At 37.8% G+C, this 25,219-nt stretch overlaps 3 protein-coding genes across 3 annotated transcripts; 2 read left to right on the top strand and 1 right to left on the bottom strand.

The window, feature by feature from the left end:
- Positions 1 to 856: 856 nt before the first annotated feature.
- LOC138899354 (uncharacterized) lies at positions 857 to 2,278 on the top strand. Its single transcript, XM_070185520.1, has one exon. The coding sequence runs from the start codon at positions 857 to 859 to the stop codon at positions 2,276 to 2,278; it is 1,422 nt and encodes a 473-aa protein (XP_070041621.1).
- A 15,028-nt stretch (positions 2,279 to 17,306) lies between these two features.
- Positions 17,307 to 19,351, top strand: LOC104111351 ((2Z,6Z)-farnesyl diphosphate synthase CPT6, chloroplastic-like). The gene is made up of 3 exons (XM_009621031.2): positions 17,307 to 17,651; positions 18,435 to 18,490; positions 18,610 to 19,351. Exons 1-3 carry the CDS (start codon positions 17,313 to 17,315, stop codon positions 19,055 to 19,057), a joined length of 843 nt encoding a protein of 280 aa, XP_009619326.1. The 5' UTR covers positions 17,307 to 17,312; the 3' UTR covers positions 19,058 to 19,351.
- A 1,902-nt stretch (positions 19,352 to 21,253) lies between these two features.
- LOC104111350 (premnaspirodiene oxygenase-like) lies at positions 21,254 to 23,613 on the bottom strand. Its single transcript, XM_009621030.2, has 2 exons — positions 22,701 to 23,613; positions 21,254 to 22,058 (listed from the first exon to the last, which is right to left on the bottom strand). The coding sequence occupies exons 1-2, from the start codon at positions 23,607 to 23,609 to the stop codon at positions 21,438 to 21,440; spliced, it is 1,530 nt and encodes a 509-aa protein (XP_009619325.1). The 5' UTR covers positions 23,610 to 23,613; the 3' UTR covers positions 21,254 to 21,437.
- Positions 23,614 to 25,219: the final 1,606 nt, after the last annotated feature.

Here is a 25,219-nt window from a genome sequence, read left to right as displayed (position 1 = left end):
ATTCCCGGTACGCTGCCCCCCTCGGCTCGAGTTGTCCGCTCGGGTAAGCTAGGTCTAGAATAATACACCCAGGATTTAAAACTTAGAATAACATAGCCTCATGATGGATCCCTAGTAGGTACGTTTGCTTGCATCACGTACATTTGACTTAGGGGACTCAACACAGGGGTTGGGTCCGTCTAGGATAGGTGCACCCGAAAATTAAAAGACCATCCTGATGCATTCTTTACGTGCTACTTGTGCATTAATTTGCTTGGCTTTTATGTTGACCGACTTCTAGAGTAAGGAAAGAAAATTAAGAAAAAAAAAAAAAAACCAAGAGTGAGGTAGGACAGAAAAATGCCCGGTTTTGATAATCCTGATATTCAAAAATCCCGTTACTCTGCCAAAGTTTCAAAAAAAAAAGAAAAAAAATCATTTCAAAACAAATCATATCTTTCTGTGCATCAAGATGGACCGAACTACGCGGGTTTGATTCTCACCGGATGTGAGATATGTAGGCAACTCTCATCGGGTTCGGCCCCGTTTTTGCAAAAAATAACCAGAAAATTTGAAAATGCGTCATTTTGTCATAAATAAATTTAGGGGATGTCACTTTCTGTCCAAATAGCCAGAAACGTCCCGACGGGACGCAGGAAGTTTGTTTTACCAGAATAGCCACCTATGGCTATTTTCCTAATTTTAGCCATTTAGCAAGCACAACTTTAAAATCTTCATTCCTGAAGGGCCGTTATTTGCAAAGGTGGCCTTGAGTTGTTTGAGTTTTATTTTGCACAAATAATCTTTCTTTTGGGGTCAAAAATAAAAATAAAAAAAATCAAAAATCACTTGTTTTTAACCAGTCGCCTTAAATAAAATGTGCATGATGAGCATTGTTGAAAATATACCTTTTCGAGTTGTAGACGAGATTCCACTAGGACTCCATATGTGGTGGAACGACCTGGGGGAGGTCAATAAGCGTTCTGTGACAAAGGCTTTAGGTGGGCTCACTTGTCTTCTGGAAATTAAACCAAGGGTTGATATAATCGAAGCTTTGATACCGTTTTGGGACCCGACACACAATGTTTTTCACTTCTCTGATTTTGAGTTGACCCCTACACTAGAGGAGATAGCAGGTTATGTTGGTTTCGAAGGGAAGTTAAGGTATCAATATCCAGTAGCACCAAGAACTGTAATCCCTCATAAGTTTTTGGACCTCCTCAGTATTAGCCGACAGGTTAAAGATGAAAATTTAGCTGGAGGATTCTGCACATTCCGTTTCTTATACAGCCGGTATGGGGACCCCCACGGATTTGAGGCTCCGGACACTGGTTTGAATCATCAGGGAAATAAAGACAAATGGGAAGCATGCAGGGGTTTGGCCTTTGTGGTGGCATTTTTAGGCACTCTGATATGCCCAAGGAGTGACAAACATATAGAATTGGGGCTCGCAGGAGTGGCCGACTTTATGGTCAAAAAGGCCAATGGCACTATCATACCGATGATTCTCGCAGAAATTTACCGAGCTTTAACCGCTTGTCGAGCCGGGACAAAGTTTTTCGAGGGTTGCAACTTGCTTTTACAAATGTGGTTGGTAGAACATCTTCGTCATCACCCAGGTTACATGAACTACGGACTGACCGGACTCAATTGCATCAAACAATATGAAAACCGAGCAAACGGCCATGAGTTGCCAGAAGGTACTGAGGCATGGTTCACGTATTTGGGTTCTTTAAATGCAAATCGAATTGAGTGGACTTTCGGTTGGCTCCCGGTTGACGAAGTTATCTACATATCCGCCGGAGTGTGCTTTCTTTTATTAATGGGTCTTCGGAGTATTCAACCATATGCCCCACATCGGGTCCTACGCCAGTTGGGCAGATACCAAACAATCCCCTATGACGAAGATTTGAGTCCACAGGTTATTGAAATATGCCCGAAAGCCACATTTCCAGAAGAAAGGGTTCGCCAGATTTGGCACCAATGCAGGTTCCTGGAACCACAGACTCAAGTACAAGATTTGTCCATAGGTGAAGTAGGATCCAACTACGCCACGTGGTACAGGAAAAGAAATTGGGCCAGTCAAGAGCCAGAACAGCCCGCCAAAAGGCCCCATGTCCAACAATTCACAGATGGAGCACGGGAGCAATGGGTTTGGTTGGCTAAAGAAAAGGAATACCGAACTACTATAAACAAGCTAGAAGGACAAATGGAAAAAATCAAATTTGATAGTAGTTTGCAGGCAGCTGAAGATGCAGCGGAAAAGAAGAGGTTGGCCAAGAAAAATGAAGCCCTTTGAACCCAAATCCAGAGAATGAAAATAGCCGTCGAGACACCAGCAAGAAGTGAGAGAAATGAGAAAATTATAACCAACCTGAGGCGGAAAGTGCATGATTACGGTTTTGCTTCAAGAAAAGGGTGTCATCAGAATGAGGGTTAAAGAGATAGCTGATTATGTTGTAATGAAATGCCACGAATGTGAAGACATGACCAAGTCTATATTTTTTGCTTCTGTAATGACATTCGTCCGACAGGTGATGGTTGACCTAGACCGCCTTCAAGAAGATATTGCCCGCAGGCCTGTGCGGAGACCGGCTGATGTCCCGCAAGCCTCCGGAGTACCAATGAAGGCTCTTATATATTTTGATTTCCTTTAGTAGTTTGTATTTTACTTTATCCGAGTCTTGTTCGTCTTTGTCAAGGTTGTCTATTAATATATTTCGAGTCTGTAGATTTTCCTTTTTGTAGTCATCGCTACTTTTAGTCCTTGTAATAGAAAATCCAAAAAGATGTCTTTTGTTAATGAAATAAATTATTTCGTATCTATTTTTCTGAACTACGTAATGATCTGATTCATGCGGCGTCATGATACGTAGGCAATCCCCATAGGATTCGATCATATTCTTAAAAGAAAATAGAAAAGAAGAGAGAGAAAAAGAGAGAAAATGAGGGAAGAAAGAAAAGAGGGGCCAAACTAAAGAAAAGAGGAAAGAATAAGTATTAAAAGAGCGAAACATAGCAAATGAGAGAGGGAAAATCAGGATTGGAGAATTTGGAAAAGCCGGGATGAAACATATGAGCTGTCGCAAAGCATTTAGAAATGTTTAACTGCTCAGGTGCATTGCATCCCCAATATGTGATTACCTATTTGTAATTTGCTTTAAAACTGACCAAGTTGTTGTGTGTGCATAAAGACAGGTTCTGTTTTAGGTGGTTAGTTTGTTGGCATCCTGGCAAGTCACCCCTATAACACCAGATCAAAGTGCAAGGCAGTCATGACTAGCAAAGAATCGGACACGGGCCAAGGGAGATTGTAGAATCGGAGTCTGAATTGAAAGAGGAGGTCTATAGGTTGAAGCATCAAATGGCATAAATGTATCAAGCATGGATCAGGGGGCATCCTCCACCTTCATTCCCCGCTAACTACACAGAAAATCCTGCTTTCATCCCATACGCTGTCACAGGCCCAAGATCCCACTACCATTGACCTTTACCCTCACACGCACCAGGCTTTACCCCTTATCACCATTACCCTGGCACCTCGTCCCAAACCTTTCACACTCCACTAGCCAAAACAACCGCATACCATGCTCCGACATCTGCTCCTATTTTTGTAGCCCCTCCGCGAGCTACTCTTCATAGATCTTCTAGTGAACCCGCGTTCCAAGCTCCAGATACCCAATATCATGTCCCGGAACCAACTTTCAAAGTCGCGGATCCTCATTCCCACACCCCTCACTTTGAACCTCCTGTCGAAACTGAGAAATCATCCCGGAACATGGAGCAGGACGAGATGTTCAGGAAAGTGAAGAGTCTATAGCAATCTTTGAAGAACATGCAAGGGATAGGAAGCCAAGTAAGTGTGGATTACAAGGATTTATGCTTATTTCCGGATGTCCTACTGCCCGTTGGGTTCAAGATGCCCAAGTTTGACCCATACGATGGACATGGAGATCCCGTGGCCCATTTGAGAGGCTTTTGCAGCAATATGAGAGGCGCCAGCGAGAAAGATGAATTATTAATGGCGTGTTTCAGTCAGAGTCTGAGTGGGTCAGCTTTAGAATGGTACACCCTCCAAGACACTAGCAGGTGGTACACATGGGATGACTTGGCTCAGGCCTTTGCTCGGCACTTTCAGTACAATATAGACATTGTCCCGGATCTCCTATCTTTGACCAAGGTAGAGAAGAGGCCCAATGAAAGCTTTAGGGAATATGGTTTCAGATGGAGAGAACAAGCTGCACGAGTCTACCCTCCGATGGAAGAAGATGAGATGGTCGAATACTTTCTTCAAGCCATAGAGCCCACTTACTTTGGCCATTTGATCTCAGCCATAGGTAGGTCCTTCAACGATGTGGTAAAGATGGAAGGAATGGTGGAAGAGGGACTCAAGTCAAGCAAGATCATGATCTACTCTGCCATAAAAGCAACCACACAAGCAATTCAAAGTGGCACTGGAAGCCTGTTAGGCAAAAAGAAGAAAGAAGATGTCGCTATGTTTGTCTCCGAATCGTGGCATGGCCCAAGGGGTCCGCCTCACCAGTACACCCAAACTCAACCCCGGCCTCAAACCTACACCCAAGCTCCATATAATCCATCTCAGCATTATTTCCCACCACAAGACCCTCGATATTCTGTCGGGCTACCCCAATACCATGTTCACCACGCACAGTCATATGCTCAACCCCCTCATTATCCGCAATGGCGTGCTCCAACCCCACAAAATCCTTATACACCCCCACAACCATACCAAAACCCTACTGGTCCAAGTTTTCGACCAAGGCCAGATTACAGAAAAGAGAGGCAGCAGCGGAAAGAAACCTTCACCCCTCTTGGAGATTACTATACCAGTTTGTTTCAGAGGTTGAGGCAGTTGGACGTTTTGAGGCCGATTGAGCCAAAGATACGAAATCCACCTCCAAGGAACCTTGATTACTCCCTTAGATATGCGTATTATTCTGATGCCCCGGGGCAAGACACGGAGAAGTGCTGGCATTTGAAGAGGGCGATCCAAGAACTTATTGATACAAATCAAATTGTGGTCCAGAGCCCAGAAGCGCCAAACATCAACCAAAATCCTCTGTCAGGCCATGCAGAGATACATATGATCGAGATAGTTCATAAGGATGGGCCAAGAATTCTTCCAAGTCTGTCATGATGATCCGGGCTAGCGAAAGTGGTCCAATTAAAGCTCTAGATTCTGCAAAAGCAACGCCTTTGACAGTTGAAGGGATGTCGGAGAAGCCAAGCACGCTCAACGTGAAGCCATCTGTATGGGTTGTGAAAGGGCCTCCGGTTGATGTTGAAGCGAACCAGGAAAAGCAAAAAGTGGTCGTGCCAGGGGTCCCGGGCAAGCCTGTCATAATCGTGGAAGGGGCTCGTGTTACCCTCGTTATTATTAAGCCAGTGACCCAGTTACCAATGGTTGACACAAAGGCCATCCCGTGTAATTACAATTAGGTGATAGTAACATAAAAAGGGAATGAAGTAGAGGAAGAAGTCAATGAAACCGGAGGACTGACTCATTCTGGGAGATGTTTTACCCCAGAAGAACTGAGGAAAACCAAGCCATTCAAGGACGGCCACATCCTAGTAAAAAAGCCGGTCACCGAAGAAGAGGCTGAGGAATTCCTGAAAAAGATGAAAATGTAAGACTATTCCATTGTAGAACAGTTGAGGAAAACACCAGCTCAGATCTATCTTTTGTCTTTGCTGATACATTCAGATGAACACCACAAAGCCCTGATGAAGATTTTGAACGAGGCTCATGTTCTTGATAAGATCACGGTGAACCACTTGGAAAAGATTGCTAACAAGATTTTCAAAGCAAACAGGATCACTTTCTCAGATGATGAACTCCCTATAGAGGGTACAGAACACAATCGAGCTCTTTATCTCACAGTGAAGTGCGAGGATTCTACTGTCTCAAGGTTACTGGTGGATAACGGTTCTAGTGCAAATATTTTCCCTCTGTCCACTTTGCAAAAGTTGAAGATTGGCACTGAAAGGATCCACACTAATAATGTATGTGTTCGAGGCTTCGATGGAGGAGGGAAAGATTCTATCGGTGATATAATGCTCAATTTGTCAATAGGGCCAGTAGAGTTCACTATGGAGTTCCAAGTGCTAGATGTGGTTGTCTCCTATAACCTGTTGTTGGGCAGGCCCTGGATCTATGCTGCCAAGGTAATCCCGTCTTCTCTACATCAAATGGTAAAGTTCGAATGGGACAGGCAGGAAATAATTATGCACGGTGATGAGAACTCATCTGCTTACAATGACACAATCATTCCATTTATTGAAGTTGAAGATGATAAAGGGCCTTGGGTTTACCAAATGTTCGAAACAGTGTCTGTCGAGGAAATTCCCGAAGGAGAATGCATCCTAGGTCCGAAGATACCATCCGCGTCTGTCATGGTAGCAAATGAAATGTTGAAGAATGATTTTCTGCCGGGCAAAGGTCTGGTTTATCTCTGCAGGGTATTGTGCATCCGGTGTGTCCACGTGAAAGTTTCGGTACATTTGGTTTGGGATTCACACTCATAGGGAAGGATGTGAAAAAGGCTAAAAGTTTGAAAGGAAAGACATGGTCACTCCCTAAACCTGTTCCACATATCTCCAAGTCTTTCGTCAAGTCAGGGGTCGCCAAACGCCCAATATCAGTGGTCCCAAAACCTGTGGTCGACTTTGATGAAGAGCTGATCGAGAGGTTCCAGAGTCTGTTTGATGAGGTTAATATGGTCGAAATCGGGGAAGGTTCCAGTAATGCCGATGTGCAGCTTGTTGGGCCAAATATGAAGCTTAGCAATTGGAAAACTACTCCTCTCCCCATCCAAAAGGAGTTTTGGTGGTTTGCTTTGTTTTCCTTTCTGTCATCTCGGTTATTCCAGGGTTGTAATCCAGATTTTTCTTAGTTTTTGCTTGTTTCAATGTACAAACCCTTCTATCCTCTTATTTTCAATAAAATACAATTTCCAGTTTTCCATTAATCCTGATAGCGTTTCATTTTTGTTTTTTGCTTTTTCTCTCTATACAGTTCTTTTTGTGCTGGTTTCAATGACATGACATGCATGAGTAATTTTCAGCCAAATCTTAAAAGCCAATCTAATTCTGAAATAACGATCCAAGAAGTAGAGGGTGATGATGAAACAAAATACGATGAAGAAACGGCATTTGAAGAAGTCAGTAGAGAACTAAAACACTTCGAAGAAAAACCCAAGCCTAATTTGAATGAAACCGAAGCAATCAATTTAGGGGATCAAAATAATGTCAGGGAAACCAAGATAAGTGTGCATCTGGAACCGCAAATCAAGGAAGAAATAATCAAAACACTGTTTGCATACAAAGATGTCTTTGCATGGTCATATGATGACATGCCGGGTTTGAGCACTGATTTGGTAGCTCATAAATTGCCAACTGACCCTACATTCCCTCCTGTCAAGCAAAAGTTAAGAAAGTTCAAGACTGACATGAGAGTGAAGATTAAAGAAGAAATCACAAAGCAACTGGAGGCAAAAGTCATTCGGGTCACTCAATATCCCACTTGTTTAGCTAATGTGGTACCAGTACCAAAGAAGGATGGTAAGACGAGGGTGTGTGTTGATTATCGTAATCTCAACAAGGTAAGTCCAAAGGATAACTTTCCATTGCCGAACATCCACATTCTGATTGATAATTGTGCCAAGCATGAGATCGGGTCTTTCGTGGATTGTTATGCGGGATATCATCAGATCCTGATGGACGAGGAAGATGCAGAAAAAATAGCATTCATTACGCCATGGGGGACGTATTGCTACCGGGTAATGCCATTCGGTTTAAAGAATGCTGGGGCAACTTACATGAGGGAAATGACTACCATAATCCATGACATAATACACAAGGAAATTGAGGTTTGTGTAGATGATGTGATCATAAAGTCAAAGAAACAGTCCGACCATGTTGGGGATTTGAGAAAGTTTTTCCAAAGGCTCCGTAGGTACAACCTCAAGCTCAATCCGACGAAATGTTCATTTGGTGTCCCGTCTAGGAAACTGTTGGGATTCATAGTCAGTCGACGCGGTATCGAGTTGGACCCAGCAAAGATTAAGGCCATCCAAGAATTACCACCACCAAAGAATAAAACTGAGGTGATGAGCCTGCTCGGGAGGTTAAACTACATCAACAGGTTTATTGCTCAACTCATGACAACTTGTGAGCCCATATTTAAGTTGCTAAAGAAGAATGTTGCGGTTAAGTGGACCGATGAGTGTCAGGAAGTATTTGATAAGATCAAGAATTACCTGCTGAACCCCTTGTATTGGTCCCGCCAGAACCTGGTAGACCTTTAATCCTCTATTTAACGGTCATGGATAATTCTTTTGGTTGTGTGTTGGGTCAATACGATATCACGGGCAAAAAAGAGCAAGCCATTTATTACCTCAGCAAGATGTTCACTCCTTATGAGGTTAAGTATACTCTTCTTGAAAGGACATGTTGCGCCCTGACTTGGGTGGCGCAAAAGTTGAAGCATTATCTGTCATCCTACACTACTTACCTCATTTCTCGCATGGATCCTCTAAGGTATATCTTTCAGAAGCCTATGCCCACAGGGAGGTTGGCAAAGTGGCAGATTTTACTCACAGAATTTGACATCATCTATGTGACTCGGACCTCGATGAAAGCCCAAGCCCTAGCCAATCACTTGGCCGAGAATCCAGTGGATGAAGTATATGAGCCACTGAAGACTTATTTTCCTGATGAAGAAGTGATGTATGTTGACGAGGCTGATCATGATGAAAAGCTAGGTTGGAAACTTTTCTTTGATGGGGTTGTACTCATTTCTGAAACAAGGCATCACTACCCCGTAACAGCTCAACTTCGATTTTATTGCACTAACAACATGGCTGAATACGAGGCATGCATTCTAGGTTTGAGGCTAGCTATAGACATGGGAGTTCAAGAAATATTGGTTTTGGGAGATTCAGATTTGTTGGTTCACCAGATTCAGGGAGAATGGGAGACTCGGGATTTGAAGCTCATACCGTATCGACAATGTCTGCATGATCTTTGTCAACGATTCAGGTTGGTAGAATTCAGGCATATTCCCAGGATTCATAATGAGATTGCCGACGCCTTGGCTACTATGCGTCAATGTTACACCATATAGATAAGACTTACGTCGACCCTCTGCAAATCCAAATCCGTGATCAGCATGCCTATTGCAATGTGGTTGAGGAGGAACTTGATGGCGAGCCTTGGTTCCATGATGTCAAGGAATACATCAAATCAGGGGTATATCCGACACATGCCACAGGCGATCAAAAGAGAACCATTCGACGTCTGGCTAGCAGATTTTTCTTAAATGGGGGAATATTGTACAAGAGAACTCCAGATCTAGGATTATTAAGGTGTATAGATGCTAAACAAGCCTCGACTATCATGGCCGAAGTGCATTCCGGGGTTTGGGGGCCACATATGAGTGAGTATGTCTTAGCGAAGAAGATTCTTCGAGCAGGTTATTATTGGCTCACCATGGTACGAGATTGCATCAGCTTCATTCACAAATGTCATCAATGCCAGGTGCACGGTGATTTGATTCATTCCCCGCTATCTGAGTTGCACACAATGACTGCACCTTGGCCCTTTGTTGCTTGGGGCATGGATGTCATTGGACCGATTGAGCCGGCAGCGTCAAACGGGCATAGGTTTATTCTTGTGGCCATTGATTATTTTACCAAGTGGGTCGAAGCTGTAACTTTCAAGTCCGTGACCAAGAAGGCAGTGGTAGATTTTGTTCATTCAAACATCATTTGCCGGTTCGAAATTCCCAAAGTAATCATCACAGATAATGCTGCTAACCTCAACAGTCATTTGATGAAAGAGGTATGCCAACAGTTCAAGATCATGCATCCAAACTCCACTCCATATCGTCCTAAGGCAAACGGAGCTGTTGAGGCTGCTAACAAGAACGAGGGAATTCATTTTAAGTTCAAGTCAGTCATCAGCGCCCACCTGGAGAACGAGGGAATTCATTTCAGTTTTAAGTCAGCAGGCGCCCACCTGGAAAATGAGGGAATTCATTTCAAGTTTTAAGTCATCAGGCTCCCACCTGGAGAACGATGGAATTTATTTCAGTTTTAAGTCAGCAGGCACCCACCTGGAAAATGAGGGAATTCATTTCAAGTTTTAAGTCATCAGGCTCCCACCTAGAGAACGAGAGAATTTATTTCAAGTTTTAAGTCATCAGGCGCCCACCTAGAGAACGAGGGAATTCATTTCAGTTTTAAGTAATCAGGCGTCCACCTGGAGAATGAGGGAATTCATTTCAAGTGTAAGTCGTCAGGCGCCCACCTGGAGAATGAGGGAATTTATTTCGAGTTTTAAGTCATCAGGCGCCCACCTGGAGAACGAGGGAAGCCATTTGAGGATTCAATTCAAGTTAGAAGTAGCAGAAGCTCGCCACAAGAATGCGAGCTGACAGTCCGAGATAACCAAAGGAAGAAGTCTCAATCCAGAATAAAAAATAAAAAAAAGAAGTGAATCCAAAATGCAGAAGTAGATAAAAAGATATGGGCTTCTCAATACATGATTGAAGTCGCAAGCTTTGCATGTCCCATCTTGATCCAAAAAGTTGAAGAAGAAAGAACTAGCACCTGCAGTTAGCAAGCATCAAGGTTCAAGTCAAAAGTCCGCATGAAGAACCATTCAAGACTCAAGATCAAGCTTCAGAAGACTCATAGATAGGAATCTTGTAACTCGTAGCTGATAAGCTTAGTTAGTTTCTTTTTCATTTTGACTTTGGTGTAATAGGGAGCTCAGCAAGAAAGAGCAGCAGCAACAACAACAGTGAAATCACAGCTTTTCGGTAGTTCCAGCTACCAAAACTTCCAGAACTACACTGACCTGATTCCTCCATAGCCGATGATATGTAGTCAACCTCGGAAGCAAGGTTCGGTCAAACATTTTTTTTATGCTTCCATGGAGTATACAAACGGTCAAAAATCGCTCGTATTTGCTCAAGGTATATTTGCCCGAAAATTCTTCGTGTTTTCAAGCAAAGAGGGGCAGTTGTGAGCACGTGATTTTTGCCCGACTAAAATATTCCTATAGAAATTCACAAATAGATTTTTTCTTAATTGTTTTTAGTTTTGTAGAATTTGTAGGAATTTTGGTTAAAAGTTGCTTGCATTTAGTTGCATATTTAACATGCTAAAATCATAAGAAAAATACCAAAATGTCTAAAGTATTTCGTGCATAACATTTTAGGTCTAATTGCATTTAGGATTTAATTGCATGAGTTAATTGTATTATTAAACGAAAATAATAAAAAATATATATATATGAGTCATTTTTACATTTTTAGCTTTAAATTGCAAATTAGTAATTCTTCCTTCATTAGTCTAAATTAATTAATTATGGTAAAATAGATAACTAGGTTTATTTCTACAAATTAGATTGATTTAAGACTTAATTTAGGTTTTAATTAATTTTATTAGGATTTAAAATCAAGAAAAAAGAAAAGAAAAGAAAGAAAGAAAACCCGTTTTGGTCTCAAATTTGGGCCAAAACAATTTCGGCCCAAACAATTACCCGAAATCTGCCCAACCCAACACCTACAAACCCCCTCACCCGGCCCAGCCTCGTCACTTAACCGAAACGACGTCGTTTCGTTAACAGCGATCTCAGCCTTTGATCTCCTTCGATCGAACGGCCCGTAACTCCCCCCTCTAACCCTTATATTTGTCGGATTCCCCCCAAACCCTACAGATCCCTCTCATTTTCCTCTCCCTCTCTTTCACTCACCAAACCCTAGCCGCCCCCCAAATCCCTCGTCTCTCTCCCTCAAACTCACTCAAACCCTAGCCGCCCAGAATCCCCACGCCGGCGGCGCCACTCCAAATCCTCTCAAACTCGTACCTTATAACCCTCATACCCTCCTAATCCCTAATCCCCCATCAATTTCATCAAAATCCCCACCAAAATTAGCGAGTCTTAGATCTAAAATTCCAGATAAACCCTAGTGTGTTTTATTTCTAAATTACTTTGGTGTTTCTGTTTATTTTAGTTCAAGACTCACATGCATTGAGTAATCTTGTTAAGAGCATTTATTTTAGGCTAGTCTCGACCCGTTTTGAAGTTACCGGAGTCCGGTCCTTTCATCGATTCGCGGCTAGAGTTCATCATTTTCACTGCTCATCGGGTTGTTTCGTTTACTCATTTCTTTAGCGTTTAAATTAGTATTCTTTTTCCTCATTTGTTCCGGCTCTGTGTTTTTCTTGTTTGTTTTTGTTTTGTTGTTTTTCCTTCTTTCTTCTTTTTTGTCAGTCGGTTAATTAAACTCCGTCTTTAATCGCATGCTCAATTAGTTCAACTGATAAACTGATTTAGATTAATCAAAATTTAAGTATTTAGTAAAATCTCTAATTATATTTGAAATTCCAATATGGCATGTGTTGTTTTATTTGTGGGCTATTTTTCTTTAAGGTCGAATCTGGGCTTGGTTTTGGGCCATTTAGGTCACAACATTTGGCCCAAGCCTAAGCAGATAGTCTGTTTCTAGAAGGGACAGTTGGCATTTTTCAGTTGAAAAAAGATTCCCTCCCCTCCTTTATTCTTCCGTGAATTCACGCTGACATATTCCTCCCCCCCCCCCCAAACAGACTTTCTCTGATTTTAGATAGCCTATATATACACCCTTCATACATATACGACGGATGAATTTTTTAGACTGAGTTTTATTCCTCTCAAATACAATCGGGAATAGATAGATTTTAGGGAGAATTCTTTGAAATTGAATCTTCTTCTCATTTTCTGAGATGGATTTCTTCTAGAGAATACTGGAAATTCCTAGATTTAAGGCTGTTTTTCTCTAGTTTGCTGCTGCTGTTGACTAGCTGTGTTTGAGGCTCAACTTTAAGGCTAGGATTGTTGCATGGTTTTCTTGGTTGCTACTTAGTTCTGCTGGTTGTTTATTTCTCTCTTGGCCTTTATTTGGCTGTTCAGCTGGTCTATCTGTTGTTAGGTATTTATCACAATTTTATACATTGGTTATGCTTCAAAAGGGATTGCTAATTTTCTCTTTGTTGACTTATCACTGTGTTTTTGATGTATTGACTTAAATCCTAATGTATTTAAATAGTTTCTTATTACTGATATTTTTTTTAAGGGCAAATTTAGTTCGTTCATAGTGACATGTTGCGTGTTTCAGCCTTGTATGTCTGGTTTGTTAGTTCTAAATATTGTTTAAGTTGTTTTGCTTGGATTGACCATTTGTATTGCTTTTTCTTTTCTTCCTATTTCTGTTAATATATATTCTCAAGAAAAAATGACTTTGTTTGGATGAGACTGCCAACAGTACCTTAGTCAAACCTGAACATGTGGGCCATTTGATTCGCCCAACAGTTTATGAAGAATAGCCCAATGGCTATATCTTCGTAAGTTTGGGAGAGTAATTGGAAGCAGAAGTCCTCAGATAGGAAGCTCAGGGTCACGTTAGGCATTATGTTGTGTAATAAAGGGCTTCATAAGCAAAGTGCCCTTGATAGCAATAGTTAAGTCTTCTGTAACGTTAAGTTTGAGGGTTGCCTGCTGATGAATGGTTTGTACAAGATTTGTTTTGAAAAGGTTTGTAATAATTCATGAATTCAGCTACTGTAATCAGTAGCTATGGAGTAGGTTATCTTTGTCAATTTAACCTCTAATTTAGCTTTACACATGGTTTCGAAATTTGGGTGAATGATGTTCTTCTCCAGATTTCATCTTAACATGGACTTCATAAATGGGCCAGACTTGTAACTTGGGCCAGTTGGGAGTCCTTTGAATGAGTCTGGACCTTAGGCCGTTGGGACTGGGGTATGGAGCCCAGTAATAGGGCCTGATCGTGTATTTGTTCAGAGCTGGTGTAGCCGAAGTGTTATTATACTAGTGTTACAAATTCAGAATGTACTTGTGCTGTAAATTTGAATCAAGTTCGATCATTCTCTTGGTTGGCTCTCGATTATCTCATAAATTAAATTGAGTTGATAACATGTTAGTTTATAATTCCATATAATGTTTGCTTCTGGAAATTAAATGTCATCTTGAATAGTCTAAAACCCTCAGGAAAGAATGATCTGGCTCCTACATTATATCTCCATAACGTTTGTACCTCACATGCAATCTCGAACTTTAGGATAATCAAACCATGAATATGCGTAGTTTTGCTTTAGGCGCGATTAATAATAAATCATCGTAACTATGGGTACGGTTCCCGTGGCATAGTTATGATACGTAACCTCAATTCGAGTGTGCGTTTCACGTGACTCGACCGTACTAAAATCACGGAACTCGGGAGTACTTCACACCTTCTCCCGGGTTAACAGAATTCTTTACCCGATTTTCTGTGTTCGCGGACCATAAATAGAGTCAAATTTCCTCGATTTGGAATTTAAAATAAATCGGTGACTTGGGACACCATAAATTATTCCAAGTGGCGACTCTGATAAATAAATAATCCTATTTCGATTAATGTCACTTAAATTAGAAAAACTCCCCTATCCCCCCCCTTCGGAAAAAAGGAGGTGTGACAAACAATAGGTGAGAGTAAGTCATAATATTGGGTAAAATCCAACGTACATAACTAATTAACAGAGATAAAAAATCTTCCTTGAGCCATAAGCCTGTAACCTGACCAATAAGGATTGTGGTGAAGTGGTAATTAGTACTCCTTCATCTTTAATTAGAGGTTTCAGGTTCGAGTCCCTGAGTATGAAGTCATTTTTGTTAGGGAACGCTTTATCCTTCAATGTGGGACTTTCCGGCACGAATCCAAATTTTAACGGGCCCTAATATTATAGCGGACACCGAATGAGAAACCAAAAAAAACCTGCAGCCTACATCGACCAACTGTTAGTGACTTCATAGAATGGAATTATGGTAGTTGAAAAAGCATACTATTAAAGGTTTAAACCATAAGTTTAAATAAAATAAAGAGTGAGAATAAACAAACAATGGCAGGCAGGCACGGCAAATTTATCTGTAACATCACATGTAGCAGTATATATATATATATATATATATATATATATATATATATATATATATATATATATATGCGGATCCAGGATTTAAGATCATGAGTGCACCACGATACTTGTCATGATATCAAGAGATGTAATTCTTTTAGTATTTTATGATATATTAATAATTTTGCACATTATTCAAAGAGATAAACTATAATTGGGATAAAAATATTTAAGCAAGTCTCATCATGAACTTAGATCTTATTGTCACATAAATTATTTATAATAAAACTAATATATAGTGGTTCGACCGGAGGGACCAAGCCAAAATTTGTGCATGGTACCATCTACTCTATATGGCTAAACGATTGAAAATTTATACAAAAAATCTACTTTTACTTGGCAAGAGGATGGGTGCATGTGCCCCTTGTTTCCTAACATATATATATATATATATATATATATATATATATATAATATGTATTGCTATAATTGTACAATTTAATATCGAAGAAGAAGTAACATTGTTCTTGTCATTATCATAAACGTTAGCAGCTGACTCCAAAATTTGAAATCTGTATTGAAAATCATTTAAAAAATCACAAACCGACTGCTACAAATTCTACTAACATTTAGGGTGTGTTTGCCTGTTTGGTATGAAGGAATATTTTCTAGTTTTTTTTATATATCTTGTTTGGCATAAATGTTTCGGAAAATAGTTTCCTCATAAATATGTTTTCCTCCAATTGGAAGAAAATGACTTCCCTACCAAGAGGAAAAATTATTTTTCAAAACTCACTTTCAACATTTCCTATCCCACCCTCACTCCCAGGGGCGGCTCAATAAGTTTGGTAAAACCAAACTTTAATGGGAGGCCTTTTTAAAAAAATCCTACATATTTTTAGTAGAAGATTTTTCTAGCTTTTTGAAAATAAATTTTTAATAATTTTTCGCATAAACCATTTAATCTCTCATGTGACAGTATGATATTAAGTAATAGAACATGATTCTACAAGTTGATAACTTTATATTAAAAGAATTTTTTGTTATTTCAATATACTTGTTGCAATGATGAAACCTGAGGAAAAAAAATAGAATTTTAAAGTGTATAACTTATTTTCTAATGCTTAATATAATTATATAATTTTATATATATATATATATATATATATATATATATATATATATATAATATATTTTATATATTCTACTTTGAAATACTTAATATTTTCTTAAAACGATTTGGGGCCTCACGAGAAGATTTGAGGCGGGATGGATAGCATCTCTCCTTCTTTAACCGGAAGTACTCGGTTCGAGTATTTGGAATGAAAACAATCCCTTCTAAGGAACAGTTCCCACTCTAATGAACTTTACACGACACAAATTCGAATTATTCAATGCCCCAAATTAAATACCGGACATCAAATAGGAATTGAAAAATAAAAATTAAGGCCACTAAAATTCTGGGGTCTAAAGCCTCCGCTTTAGTGACTTCACCCTCTGGCCGCCCCTGCTCACCCCCAATCTACACCTTCGCCACCCCGGCCCTCGGACCCCTGACCTACCAGCTTGCACCCCAACCTTATCCAAACCACCTCGACCAACGCCACCACGGCGCCTTGATTAATGTTATCTCTTCAACCGTTATCCAGCAGTGATTTGGCTTTCCACATTGTTCTCCTTCATCCTATTTTAACTGTCCTGCACATGGAGCACCACATTAGTAATGTATGATTAACTCTTTTTGATCATCATTAAAATTATAAATCTAACTAAGGTCGGGGTTCGGGGCTATAGATCAAAGTCCAGATCAGTTAGGTTCGAGCTAGGGGTCGGGATTAGGGTTCAGGGTTCGAGGTTGGGATAGGGGTAAGCAAGGAGTGCCAAGATTTACTTTACAAAACCTAATGAGGTATGAAGAAAATAAGATCTAGTAAAAACAGGTTCGAGGTTGGGATAGGGGTAAGTAAGGAGTGCCAAGATTTACTTTACAAAACCTAATGAGGTATGAAGAAAATAAGATCTAGTAAAAACGAGGTATTCTATGATCATCACGGAGTTTATGATACACTAGGTGCTATTACAAACAATACTTAGCAAATGAAAAAATATAAAAGCCCGTAAGAAGGTATCAACTTTGAATTTATATTAAAAGTCTATTAAATATGTATACTATGAACCCAATTAATTCCGTGTCGATTCAGAACCTATAAACTTCACATTCTGATTACGCCGTCTATCCACTCATGTCTATTTAAACAACTAGATTAGTTTCTTTATATCACTGAGATAAGTACCTGCGCTGCTTACCCCCCACCCCACCCCACCCCACCCCACTCCCCACCCCCCAAAATAATGACCTCTTTGTTCCTATGGCAGCCCCTCCCATCCAAGAAAATATCATGTCTACTTCAGAATAATACATCATTAGTACTATCTGCGCGTGGTTTAGGGAAGATTTCAAACTCACTGAACTGTAATTTTGATAATATTAATGATCAGCTTATCCCTAAACACGTTGCTATAATAATGGACGGAAACAGGAGATGGGCTAAGGCTAGAGGCTTACCAGTGCAAGAAGGTCACAGATATCTTGCTCCTAATTTAAAACAGATCTGTAACGTTTCTTCTAAACTGGGAATACAAGTTCTCACTGCTTTTGCTTTCTCTACTGAAAACTGGACTCGCTCCAAGGTACGTACGCATCCTACATATAATTATTTTCTGACGTTAGTATGGTAAAGTTGACTCCATGTGACCTACAGGTCACGGGTTCGAGTATCAACTAATGCTTCCATTAGGGTTACACCCCTAGGATGCGTGAATAATGCTTAGTGCATCGTCTTCTGGTTTTAGCGTTATCATTCGTTTTCATTGTCTATTGAAGTTAAATCGTCTAGTGCATATATAGATCGATCTTCTATTTGATTCGATTATTTTCTGATGCTAGTAACGACGTATTTGGTTTTAGCGTCAACATTCTTTATCGTAGTCTGAGGATTAGAGGTAGAGATAGAGGTAGGCCTAAGAAGTATTGTAGAGACGTGAAGCTTATATGATCCTTGATAGAAGGGTGTGCCGATGTGGAGGTCAAGAATTATGGTAAAAGCTGAGTAGGTAGTCCAGCGTATCTCTTTTTCATGTCGGTAGTATTAATATTAGTCTCATATTTTCTTATTCCAGAATACTATTACTATATGTTATTTCTTTCGCTTCGTTTTCTTATCATCTTATCTTCCTGTTGCTACTGTTTGTTGTTACTCGTTCCTTTTTATCTTTTCTTGAGCCAAGTGTCTATGTACATATTACCCTAGTGGGATTATAATGAGTTTGTTGTTGTTATTGTATTCTTTTTCATAGTCACTTGAATCATGATATAGAAAATTTAATTCTTTAGCTCCATATGATTAATTTTGAAAAAATTTCTGTTTTCGTTGTTGAGGCTGAATAACAAAATATATATTTGATTTTGAGTAGGAGGAGGTTGATTTCTTGATGCAACTGTTCGAAGAGTTCTTTGAAGAATTTATGAGGTAATCAACTTCTTTAGCGAATTTCACGATAGTCCAAATATGTATATCATGTTTTAGAATACAAAATTCAAAAACGAAAAATATTAAACTTTGTGTCAAATCAAATATTGTCGCTACAGGATCGAGATGCGAATTTCTATTATTGGAGATAGATCGAAACTTCCCACACTTTTACAAAAACGCATAGAGTTGACAGAAGAGGCAACAAAAGCCAACACAGGACTTCATGTTGTGATTGCACTAAACTATGGAGGGTATTATGACATATTACAAGCAACCAAAAGCATTGCTAGTAAAGTAAAAGACGGTCTTCTGCAGTTGGAGGATATTAACAACGATTTATTCGAACGAGAACTCGTTACGAAGTGTATCAAGTTTGCTAAACCTGATTTACTTATAAGAACTGGTGGAGAACAAAGAATTAGTAACTTTTTATTGTGGCAGTTGGCTTATTCTGAATTGTATTTTACAAAGACTTTATTCCCTGACTTTGGAGAAAATAATCTGAAGGAGGCCATACTTTCCTTTCAACAAAGACAAAGACGTTTTGGTGGCCACACATATTGAAACCAATTAAATATTAATTAGCCTTATAGGGGCTCGGTGCATAAAATTTCCGTGTTAGGTTTTCCATATTTAATTAATGTGCTTTAGTATTTTGTGATCTGCATCCTTTCAAAATAATCAGCCATATCAATGATATGAAGTAGCGACTTTTTATTTTTTTATTTTTTATGCAGCTGTTCGAGAAATTCTTTAACAAACTTATGTGACAATTTGTTTGATAAAGAAAAAAAGGAAGAATGATTTTGATGTAAGATTAGATTTCTATGTAATGATGTTTGTTTGGATATTTTTTGGCTGATAAACTGAATGATTGTTATATATATATCATAACAGTTGAAGTTTAGATTCTATTTGGTTGTTTATTAACTATTGTTGGAGAGCTAGTTTAGATATTCCGTTTGCAAGTTAGCTAACTAACTTACACCGATGTACTACCAGCATCGGTTGTCCAGTAGAGACGTATTCGAGATTTTAAGAAGATAGGTGTATTCTTATGACGAGATGGATACAGAATTTACATTTGATGAGTTGAGCCCAATGACTATATATTACATTTTCCATCGCGTTTTTTTTTCCTTTTAATATACACTTATTTTAATTATATAAAATTTTACAATTACAGAACAGACTTAAGAATTTTAAAATATAAACCAAACAAAGAAGGAGAGAAAGAAAATGAAAAAAAAAACTAATTAAACGCAAGAAGGGACACCCAAGACATGCCAATTTTCCAGGGGTGTTCCGAATTCTCGAAAAGAAAGGAAAATATAATAAGACAGGGTGTGAAATTTGACCCCATATATATATATATATATATATATATATATATAGATAGATAGATAGATAGATAGAGAGAGAGAGAGAGAGAGATAGAGAGTTCATTACTCGAATTGTCAGTCAACTATCCCAAATTATCTACTAAAGTCATTTTTCTTTCTTTTGTAACAACAAAGTCATTTAACTATGTCTATAGCAATCAGAAGGTCGCTCAACTAGATTTTTCAAATTTTGAATTATCAAATACCTATTTTACCCTCTAAATTATAAACATTTATCTTTTTTTATTATTTTTTTTAACTTTTTAATATTATGATTTTTCCCTTTTAATTTATATTATGGACTTACCTATATAATAAAAAAAATTATTTATAAATAAAAAAAAAAAGTATTTAAGCATATATAATGCTGGAATAACAAAATAATGAGCATAGTAAAAAAATTAATTAGAATAACTTGTTCGTTATAATTTTAATTTTAGTATTAACAACAAAAATTTTAAAAATTATTTACACAATTGAGAATGAAAGAAAATAAAGGTTGTAAAATATATATTCCATGCACGTAATATAAAAATAATTATTTAAGTGAAGGTATTTTTATAATATATATTATATATGGTTGAAAATTATGCTCAAGTATATTATTATTCCGTTATTATATGAGCTGAAAACTATTTTTTTATTTTTTATTTTAGAAATAAAATATATTTATATATAGGTAAGTCTACAATGTAGATTAAAAAGAGAAAAAACTTATAATATTTAAAAAGTTAAAAAAAATGATAATTTAAAGGGTAAAATAAGTATTTGACAATTAAATTTTTGAAAAATCTAGTTGAGTGAACTTATGAGTGCTATATGCATAGTTAAATGACTTTGTTGTTACAAACGAAAAAAAAGTGACTTTAACAGATAATTTGGGATAGTTGAATGATCATTTGAGTAATGGACTTTCTCTCTATATATATATATATATCCGATACCATTACAGTATACGACTTTTTTAAATGATTTAATATCCCGAATTTACCGCAAATGTATATCCGATAACATTACACCATACGACTCTTTTACATGATTTAGGAAAATTTGCATTGATGCGCACAGTAAAAGGAATTTTTTTCCTATAGATACAAAATACGAATATTATTTACTCAAATACATATATAGATTACAAATTTCAGTAAATGGAGGAACATATTATTCTTTGGGCATTTTAAGGGTGTTCTTCAAAGATGGTAATATAAACACAACAACAACAACCTAGTAGGATCCTACAAGTGAGGTCTAGTGAGGGTAGAATGTACGCAGACCTTATCCCTATCCCGAAGAGATAGAGAGGTTGTTTCCGAGAGATCATCGGCTAAAAAATAATAGACCCGTAACAACAACAAAAATCTAAAAAGTAGAATCAATATCATAAAAACCAATAAATAAATAGAAATGCCAAAATGTGAAATACATTAAAAAAAAAAATGGTGAAACACAACCAAAATAGCTAAAGATGGAAATAAAAACACATACATAAATAAAGCGAAAAGGAGATGGAGAATTGCTTAGGGTTGTGCTGACATTTGACCATTACCATTTCAAGCAAAACGTCAAAAAATTTCACGATACGTAGCAACTAAATACAGATCTTTCTGTTTCGCTCCAGTTAATCCATGTGTTTCAGTCATATCCAAATCTTGTGGATTAATTCCATATGGGAGTTTCCATTCAAAGTTGTAGAGCAATTGAGCTAGAGGGACTCCAATATTAGCTAAACCAAATTGTATTCCAGGACAAATCCTTCTACCTGTACCAAACGGAATATACTCAAAGTAATTTCCCATAAAATCAATTGAAGAGTTGTCAAATCTCTCTGGTATAAAACTTTCGGGATCATTCCAACTTTCAACATCTCTTGCAAGTGCCCATGCATTGACCAATACTTTGGTCTTATTAGGTATATTATATCCTGCAATATTAGTTTCCTCCCTACATTCCCTAGGTCCCATAAGTGGAGCTGGAGTATGTAACCTTAATGTTTCCATAATCACTAACTTTAAATATGATAACTTTTCAACAATATTATCTTCTTCATCATATATTTTCTTTCCTTTAAAGACTTGTCTTACTTCACTTTGGGCCTTCGCCATAACATTTGGGTTCTTCATCAATTCTGCCAATGCCCAAATTAAAACTGTAGATGAAGTTTCAGTTCCACCTAGAAAGATATCCTACATCAACAAACATATAACTAAAGTTAATAGAGATCGATTCTTACCTGAGGTAAATGATAACAACATATCCAGTGGATTTTCACAAGTTTATATTTTGCTCACACAATAAGTAGTTTTTGCTGCAACTACATTTTCTTTTCTTTTTTTTTTGTGTGTGTGTGTGTAGTCTGAGTTATTTATTAGGAGCGGGTCAAGATTAAAAGAGAGTAACAACCGTGTTTTATTTTAGGAAGGAGTATAAAACATCAATAACATACCCGGTGCAATTTCACATAATTGGGTTTAAGGAGAGTAGTGTATGTGCATAACTTACCCTTACCTTGCGGAGGTATAGACGTTGTTTTCAATAAACACTCAACTCAAAGAAAGCATAAGCATACAACAGCAACAATAACAACTCAGTGGGACCCCACAAGTAGAAATTGGGGAGGGTAATGTCTACGCAGACCTTACCCCTACCCTAAAGGGAAGAAGGGCTATTTTCGAAAGACCCTCAGATCGAGAGCAAGAATAGAAATAACAACAAGAAGGCCAGAAAAATGATATAAACAATGTAAGGACAGGAGAAAAAATAAATGAAAGAAGGAGAGCCTAAGCCATGCAAAAGAAATAGTAACAACAATAAGAAAGCAAACTTACAAAAAGCATAGCTTTTATATGGTCATTTGTGATTGGGAAATGAAGTTGGTCCTTCTCCTTAATTCTTAGGAAAACATCAACCAAATCTTCATCTCCAAACTCACCATTTCTCTTGTTCCCAGCTGCTCTATTTGCAATATGCTCATTGATTATATTTTCCATAATTTCATCAACTTTTCGATGTGCATTCACCAATCTAGATTCCATACCACTCAAATTGTGAAGTAATTTCCAACAAGGGAACAAATCAGCTACAAAAAATCCTCCTGCTAATAAGAGTACTTCTTTCAAAAGTGTCCTAAACTCGCCTCGATCTTTGCATATTTTTCCAAAGGCTGATCTACAAGTAACAGAGTTGGTAAACATAAAGATTTTTTCTGTTATATTAACTTCAGTCATAGATCGAATTGATGAAATGAGACTCGAAAGCTCTTTTTCTCGAATTCCACTAAACGACTTTACCATCTTTGAGCTAAGAAGTTCTACAATACAAATTTTACGCATTTGCCTCCAGTAGTCACCATATTGGCTAAATACCATATCTATATTATTGTAAAATATGATGGTTGAGGATGTAAGTTGTGGCCTATTAGCAAAAGCAAGATCGTGAGTTTTAAGAACTTCTTTTGCAATTCTAGGTGATGATATGATTATTGTAGGAACTTGCCCTAGTTGCAAATACATAAGAGGTCCATATTTTTGTGCTAACTTTTTAAGAGATCGATGTGGAAGTTCTCCTCCAATTAAGTGATGTAAACTTCCAATAAAGGGAAGTCGCCATGGACCTGGAGGTAATCTTTGGTTTTGGTTTCTGGTTTTTGATATTCTCCATCGTCTAACTAGAACAAACAAGGAGGAGAAGAAGAGAAGCAATGAAACTAAGTCGAAAAGAGAAGAATAAATCGCCATTAAACTTAGGAAAGAATAAAATGGAGTTTATTATATTGGTTCATGGTACATTTAGCTGCTTTTATAAATGGTAAGAGGTGGAGCATGCGCGGAGTGCCAGAATTTTCATCAAGTCAAAATATAAATAATTAGATACATTAAAAAGTCAAAGAGAGTCAACGTATAGTAAATATATATAAAATAAAAAAATTATCTAATAATATAGTATAATTTTTCGACAAAGGGGTGTCGCTCGACACCCCTTGGTTCAATGTGGCTCCACCACTGCCCACAGTATTTCAATTTTGCAGGTTCGACATTATAATCTTTTTAAGTTACTGAATTTTAAAACAACAAAGTTTATATTTTAAATAAATTTTTAATAAAATTATAAAATTTAAATCAAAGCTATTGGATATGGATAGGTTCTCTACTAATAATGGTCTAATACCCAAATGACCGAATTAATAAAGGAATTTAGGTTCTCTATATGCATGCATGGGACGATCACATTATTTAAAAGGTACTTGCTTGCGACTTTGCTTAATACTCCCATTTTTCTTGTTTATATGAACATTTTCACTTTATAGTTTACTGTGTGAGGATTAAATTTTCTAAAACGCAACCAAACGGCCCCTTAGACATATGTGGATTTTTTTCTTCCACACATATATGTGGATTCGATCTGCCGACAAAGTCTCAACTTCATAAATCATATTGACAAGATTGATAAATAATGGCTTCCTAGTTTAAGGGTAGAATTATATTTTTTATGTAAATTAAAAGTGATAAATAATCATTCATCATTAATTAAAAATTTCGAATTTGAGTCTCGGATATAAAGTCACCTTTGTTAGAATACTTTATGGTAAATATAAGACTTTTCGGCGTTAATTCAAATTTATTCTATAAAAAAATCGAGTGAAACTGTCAATTGCTTTGAGATGCTCAACTAATACTTCCAAGAATATATTGTATTTTTCCATGTCTGCTCGGAAGTTAGTGTACTATATCTACCATCTTTTTACTGTATTTTATTGTATTGTGATAAGAATCTAGCAGTTGATGTGACTATTATAATACGTCATTTCCCACTATGGTCCAATTCTTATCGATCCAAGGGCGCCATATGCAGAATTTTGTTTTTAGAAAATTGTTAATATTACAATTTCATGGAAATCATGAGTCGTGTAGTATTTACTTTTAATAATTAATGAAATATGTGTACGAGTAAAATCGGAGGTAATGTCTATCCCGATTTTTTCAATGAGAGAACGAAGGAAAAACACGGATTCACGAGATTGTAATTAAGGCCAGAGACCCTTCGTATCGAGATTCATAAAGAGTGAACGGTATATCTAACATCGAACATGGTAAAGCGATGTGCCCGGGCCGAGTATAAGTTCTAGACCTCGGAAGATACGGTGAACGGTTATGCTTGACAGATAGAGGGCCGTAATATTCGCCCTCAACCGGATATCACGGCACGAATCTCGCTCGATATCGATTATGGATCAACAATTACCGGGAAAAGAAGATTTTTATCTTTTTTAAACTTATACTAGGACTCAAACTCTCCTACTATATAAAGGGAAAGTTTCTCTTTAGTCTCACACATTGTATCACATAAT

This window comes from Nicotiana tomentosiformis, chromosome 9 (assembly GCF_000390325.3).
Source record: "Nicotiana tomentosiformis chromosome 9, ASM39032v3, whole genome shotgun sequence".
In the NCBI taxonomy this organism is placed as follows: Eukaryota; Viridiplantae; Streptophyta; class Magnoliopsida; order Solanales; family Solanaceae; genus Nicotiana; species Nicotiana tomentosiformis.
This window is presented reverse-complemented; position numbering and strand designations above follow the sequence as displayed.